Source organism: Neospora caninum, chromosome VIIb, assembly GCF_000208865.1.
Source record: "Neospora caninum Liverpool complete genome, chromosome VIIb".
Lineage (NCBI taxonomy): Eukaryota > Apicomplexa > Conoidasida > Eucoccidiorida > Sarcocystidae > Neospora > Neospora caninum.
This window is the reverse complement of record NC_018394.1, coordinates 4,557,802-4,564,378: the sequence shown is the minus strand read 5'-3', so window position 1 is coordinate 4,564,378 and position 6,577 is coordinate 4,557,802. Positions and strand designations below refer to the sequence as shown.

General features: G+C 52.8%; 1 protein-coding gene across 1 annotated transcript; it reads right to left on the bottom strand.

Moving 5' to 3' along the window:
* Positions 1-1,121: 1,121 nt before the first annotated feature.
* NCLIV_029610 (putative prefoldin subunit 3) lies at positions 1,122-4,536 on the bottom strand (the record flags this gene model as incomplete). Its single annotated transcript, XM_003883156.1, has 7 exons — positions 1,122-1,241; positions 1,451-1,540; positions 1,996-2,118; positions 2,362-2,590; positions 3,024-3,094; positions 3,542-3,622; positions 4,471-4,536. 7 exons carry the CDS (start codon positions 4,534-4,536, stop codon positions 1,122-1,124), a joined length of 780 nt encoding a protein of 259 aa, XP_003883205.1.
* Positions 4,537-6,577: the final 2,041 nt, after the last annotated feature.

Below are 6,577 nucleotides of genomic sequence, written 5' to 3'. Positions count from 1 at the left end.
TGCATGCATCGAGAAGTTTGTGACTTCAGTAGCGCGACTGCTCGACTCAGAATCCCGGTACCAAAGGAGCTGCAAACGACGAGTGTTTGCCGCAGAGGAAACTGTCACATGCTCTTCTCTTTCCTGGGGTCGTTTTGAGCCCAAAAAAAACACGGAGAGCGGAACTGACGAGGGCACCATTCACAGGAGAGACGGCAACACAGTGACGCGAAGGATATCGGAAGAGAACGACGAAGAGAGGCCAGAACTACACGAAGTAAGCGCACACTAATGAACTCAGGCTGCATGCGCTTGGTCCGGAATGAAAGGGGACACCGAGAGCGAATCAACATTCGCACACGGGACAAAAGAGTTGCAGTCGAAAGGCCAAAGAAGCGAGCAAGCCGGAATCTCTCGCGCAAACACAATTCAGGCGACAGTCGAAATCTCGCACAGAGGGAAAACTGAAAACAAAGAGACGGGAAGAGAGACGAAAGGAGACAGCGCAGACGGCAGAGACGAGCAGTTTGACAGGCCGAACGAGGAAGCACCAATGATCAAGAGCGGAACGCGAACGCGACGGAAGAGCAGGGAGAAGAGGATGACTCCCCGTCGAGCACCATTTGACGGTCCAGCGAACTCGGGTCTCGAGATTTTTACCTCCGTTCTCAGCGAAGGCCGGCAGGCGGATGAACTGACTCACGCAGATTCCCGTTTGCCTGGACAAACAGAACCAGAACATGGAAATGGACGCAAAGATGGGAAGACAGAGAGACCGAAAGACAAGCGCGCCGATGACACACACGGGATAGAAGCGTGGAAGATCTACCACCGGGCTCTCTGCAGGTGGATTCGCAAGCTACACACCCTGCGACGGAACGCGCAGCGCAATCCGTGGGAGAAGAGACACGAGAGACACCGCAGGCAGACTCATAGGTATGCCCGCACATTCGAGTCATACAAGGTGGAAAGACGACGACGGAATAGAGCTGGATAGCGACAGCCTCCTCCAAGTCACCGAACGGGCGTTTCGCCTATACACAGCGACAGCCCCGCCAGTGTCTGATTGATGCGTAAGGATGGGGCGCCGCACATATCCTCTGATTCTGTTTGCTCAAGAACAAAACTCCTGCGTCTTTGGTTCAACACGTTTTCGGCCCACCTTTGGCTTCTTGGTTCTTCTTCACGCCGTAGTTGTGGATCCGAGCGACGTTCACCTCAGTAACGGTGATCTGCGTCCGCAGGCGCTGGAGGTCTTCCACCTGAAACGGAAGAAAACAAACAAGACGCGAACCGACTCCTCCTTTGCTTCAGAGAGAAAGAGAACGACACACAGGGCCCCACCACCCTGACCCGCGAGGGCAAAGACAGCCCCGTGGAAGACCAGGAAAAGACTCACAAGGCACTGGACAGGAAGAACACGACGCACAGAGACGCCCACTGAAAAGCACGAGAAACCCCATTTCCTCACCGCTGCAGCGCGGGTCTTCTTCGCCGTTTCCACGTTGTTCGTCAACAGCGTCTCGGCTTCATCGAGCGAGTATTCCATGACGACATTCGCCTGCAAAAAAGCGGTCGACCAATGCACTCAACAGACAAATGAAACACCTTTTCAAGTATGCCCGTAGATGGAAACAGATGCATGTATACACATCTAAATATATATAGATGTACGTACTTATATACATTTATATGTGTAGATGTGTACAAAGATAAATACATAATTTATATTCATGCATGCGTATGCATGCGTGGGGGCCGTGGGACCTTACTGCAGAAGGCGAAATACCAGCGAAAAACAAAGGGGGGGGTTCCCTTGCCCTACTGTGTCTCTCTTTGTGAAGTCCCGAGACTCGGAACGTAGAGGCCCTCAGTTTTAACTAAGACATATACACCAAAACACGTAGAGAGAGATGTTTTTCGTGAGACAAAGTCCTCGCCGAAGGTCGATCTGGACGCTGCGTGTTTTTCCTTTGTAGGTCGTGGTTCTTCTTTATCACAGGGGCGAAAACGCACCCCGAGCCAGAGACAAACTGAGTCGGTGGGCGGAATGATGGCCTCTGCATGCAGTGTGTCGGCGAGTTCGAAGTAGGTTTTGAGTTCTGCCTCCTTGGGATCTGCAGCGTCCTTCGCCTTTTCCTAAACGCGAACAAGAGAGAAAAAACGACAGGGAAATGGTGCACGTTCGGCACGCGCCTTTGTGCTCGACAGAGACAGACCGCGTTATCACATGGAAAAAACGCGACGCTCCCCGCCCTTTCTTGCATTTCCTTTGTTTCCGTGTTGCATAGCGAGAAGAACTTCCTGGCTTGCCGTCGCGTTCCCCCGTTTTCTGGTGAACGGCAGCAGACGACCGCGGCACTCCAGCGAATTCCTTCCCACCTTTCTTGTCCTACTTTTGCAAATCGCGCGCAAAACCTCAGAGAAATGCTGGAAATCTGTCCCTCCACAACGGCGCCTTCTTTCCCGTCCCCCGCTTCTCTTCTTCAGCCCGCTTGCCTTTTGGTGCTTCAGTTTCTTTACGGCCGAGAGCGCCTCTTCCATGTCGCCGATTTTCGCGAGAAGAACTTCACTCTGCCTCTGAATCGCCTGCTCCATGTAGCGGTATTTCCTGAGAAATCCATCACAGGACACACGCGCGGTAGGGGACTGTGTCGCCCGCTTCTCCAGAAACTGGCTTTTCACAGCTTCAAAACAAAAGGGAAATGACAGCAAGAAGACACAGGAAAGACAAAGAGGCCCCGATCGACTACAGGAACGGCAATCTTCCTTCCCTCGCAAAACTTGTCTTCGAGGACTCTTTCGCCTTTCCTCCCTCCTCTTCCTCTCCACGTTATCATCTCGGCGACGTCCTCGCCTCCCTGTTCCTTCTCGTCTCTCTGATTGTCCCGTCTCTCTCGTGGAGATCTTCGGTTGGTTAAAACCCCCCGGCGGCCTTTTCGCGTCCGCAGCCTTCGCGTTTTCCAGCTCGGGGCCGCTCTCTCCAGCTCTTTTCTAGTCGGCGCCTTTCCCCCTTTCGCGCCTCGCGCGCTCCACCGCCTCACATGAGAAGTTCCCTGGCAACCGCCTCGACATGCCCGGGGTTTTGCAGCCCCACGAACTGCTCTACGCTTCGCTGCAAAAAAAGGCACACAGGAGACCACAGGCGCGTTCTTCGCTTTTTCTCCTCGCCATCCCGCGACACCCGCTTTCTCCCGCGAAAAGAGAAGAGGCAAAAAAACTTTCCTGGAACCCCGCCGCGAAAGCGAAACGCAAGTCGTCGGTTCTCCTCCGTTTTCTCCTCTTCGCGCCACATGGTGACAGAGCGACGCGCCGACGCCCACGCGCGCTCCTCTCGCTCGGGAGGGCGGAGACGCCTCTGTGGAGGCTGCAGCGCCTACCTCGAGTAGGCAACAGACTCTGCACTCGACTAGGCAACACATTTTGCACTCTTTTTCCGGCTAAACTCCGATGTGTGCCTGGCGGACCGCGCGAAGAGAGAGTCGCTTCCTGCGGCGGACATTCGAAAGGTGCTGCCTCGCCGAGGGTTTCCTCGTTTCCTGTGTTTTGCGCGAGCGCTTACAATAAATTTCGCCTTTGGAATCTTGCGGTGCCCCGCCTCCTGCTCGTCCTGGATCGTGAAGTCGTCAGTGGTCAAGGGCGCCTGCAGGATCGGCGCAGGACACAGAGGAGAGAGACACAGACGATAGGAGAGGATAGGTCGAAGGGGTCCAAGAAGATCGGCAGACGGTCAGAGACTCCCCTTCTTTTCGTTTCGGACTGAAGGTCCAAAAAAGCGAGGAGACCGAGGGGACATACACATTTGGCAAAACGAGGACGCCCAAAGGCATCAGGAAAACAAACCTCCGATTCATGCAAGTTGGGTATCGCTGGACGTTCCAATTCCCCGCAACCACGCGTGCTTTTCTCTCTCCACATAAGCATGTGCCCACACGCCTACAATCTTCTATATCCACTATTCTCCATACTCTACTAGTATGCGCACATATATATATATTTGCGTTTGTGTAAGGATCGTGTATTCCTCGGCCAGAGACTTCCTTTTTTGCCCACAATAAACATGCGTATATGTATATATATATATATATATTTACCCATAGCGGTTTGCCCTTTCGATTTTCCATCACATGTACATACTGATACACAGGTTTTGAACACAGTCCGTTGACACATCTTTGCCAGGTAACCTTCCCCGGAAAGGGACGGGAGACTCTTCCCTCCGACGTGAAACGAACCCCCCCGAGTGTGTTGAACGTTTTACACTCCCTTCGATACATCCGAGAGCCCATGTCCACTGAAAAACAGAAGACTCGAGAGAAACGCAAGCGGTTTCTCGAGGCAAGACCTTGCGAGAAGGCGAAGGCGTGGACCGCAGAAAAGACACGCGAGGAAACTGGAAAGACGGAAACAGAAACGGGAGAGAAGAGGAGAGACTCGAGATGCTGCGGGGAAGAGGGAAACCAGCGGGAAAACTGGATAGACAAGCCTTACAACTTCTGAGGGCTCCACAGCGCAGCCTCCTGCGTTTCCGCCTCTCGCCGCTGTTGCAGGAGTCATCTTGTCGAAAAACGAGTCGGAAGAAGAGAGCTTCCCGTTTCAAAGCGAGAGACGGACAGAACGCAGTGTTCAGTGGCGCAGTGCAGGCGCCAGGAAAGAGCAGAGAACAGAGACCGGGTCGAAGTGCGGAAAAAACAACGGAGCAGCAGAAACACGCGAGGCGCAGAGAGAAGGGAAGAAGAGAGACACAGAGAAGTGGAAGGATTTCGAGGGCCAAGCCTGAGTAGGAACTGAAGAAGACAGTCGGGTTCGGGGGCACGATATGCTAGGCAGCTTCTCAGCTCTTTTGGAATAGGCGCCACAACGGAGAGGAGACGGCAGCCTCGCGATGCTCTAGAGAGGCGCAGCCCACGCGGGGAGAAAGTGGGCACGAGAAAAGAAAGAAGCGAGGAAAAGAAAGAAGATGTGTCGAGTTTGAGAGGCAGGCGGGTTTTTGCACGGCGACGACCTTGCCGAGAAGACAAGGAGAGCGGCGTAAGAGCGCCGGGGACACCCAAGAGCCTCGTGGACGACGAGGAGGCAGAGAAAAAAGAAGACGCGTAGTGCACCTTATACAGGTCACCCCGCCGAAGAAGGGAAGGAGAGCGTATTTTCTTGAGAAGAAAGAGCACACAGTCGTCGTGGACAGGTTTGTAGATGTGCGGCGATGGAAGACGGAAAGAGGGCGCCTGTATCAAAAACAGGCGTTTTCTTCACTCTTTGGATGTCAAAACGGAGAAGAGAGAGAGCAGAGAAGACGTTTGAAAAAGCCGTTACAAGTTGACGTTCCCAGAGAAAATGAGAGGGGGACGAGGAACAGGGAGAAAACGAGAGAGGTCAACGGGTAGGCAGATTCAAAGGTTGGCGGAAGCAGGCACCCACACAGTCCCGTTCTCGGTCTTTTCGTCTTCCCTCCTGAGAGAGACAAGCGAGATAAACCGAGAAAAGAAGCAAACGGCGCGAAGTCTCTTCCTGTTTCGGAGTCTCCTTCGATGTGCGTTTCGATGTGTGCCTCCTCGTGTGCAGCTCCCCTTCCTCTTCTCTCTTCTGCCCCCGCTGCTGTCTCCCCGTTTATAAGCCGTTTTAACGACCGAGCCCGTCGACTCGCGGAACCTGGGTTCAGGGTTCTCGCTTGAATCTACACGTTTTTTCGGAACCTTAAAAAAGGGCTCGAAAGAGTGGACGCAAAGAACCTCGAAAAAGGTTGCGGCTCTGAAACGAAAAAGATCCTGGTTTCCGTGTAATCTCCCAAACTCTATCTATGTGTTCATGTGCAGAGCGGTCTTTTTGGGTGGCCCCCTGGTTAGATCTTCGATGTCTTTGTTTACCGGAACCAAGTTCTATTGTGTTAGCATGGTTTCGAGAACAGACCAGTACCAAAGCCATTATCGTTAATATAAATAGATAGGCCTAAGTATTTTGTCGGGACCGGCTTTGTACGGAGGATATGGTAACTACTGTGTACCCATCTATATTGGGGGTCCGCCTCCTTCCGCCATTCGTTGACTGTGTTTACCACGGGGAATTAGAACAGAATATCAAGTTCGCGAGAGGCATGTATAGCATGCAACACCCTAAATTCCCACCCTGCTGCTACTTCTCACGCAGTAAATAACTAGATACAAGGAACTTGACAGAGTTGTCGAGGAGCGCAACTCCCTCTCTGGGCGCCGAGTCGCGACCGCCGGGTCACAGAAGGTAAAAGGCGGCAAGATCGAGGTAATCTGAGTTCTGTATGTGTCGTTTGCGCCGGCCACACGCTTGTTGCTCGAAATACCATGAAGAAAGATGGACGGAAAACGCGTTTTTTCTCCGAGTCTACGGTGCTTAGAATCACCTCGAGCGCCAACCGCGTTTCCCACGTGATTCACAGGGAAAACACGTTCTCGACCTATATGACAAAGCTCGCGAATCTTCGGACACGAAACCGAGCAAGGATCGCCTCGAACTCCCATCCTAGGTACTATAATGTCTCTGTTTATTCGATTTGAGTTATACAGTTCTGGATCGCGTATCATGTGTACAGAGACAATATCTACTTAGAACGTGAACACATAAGATC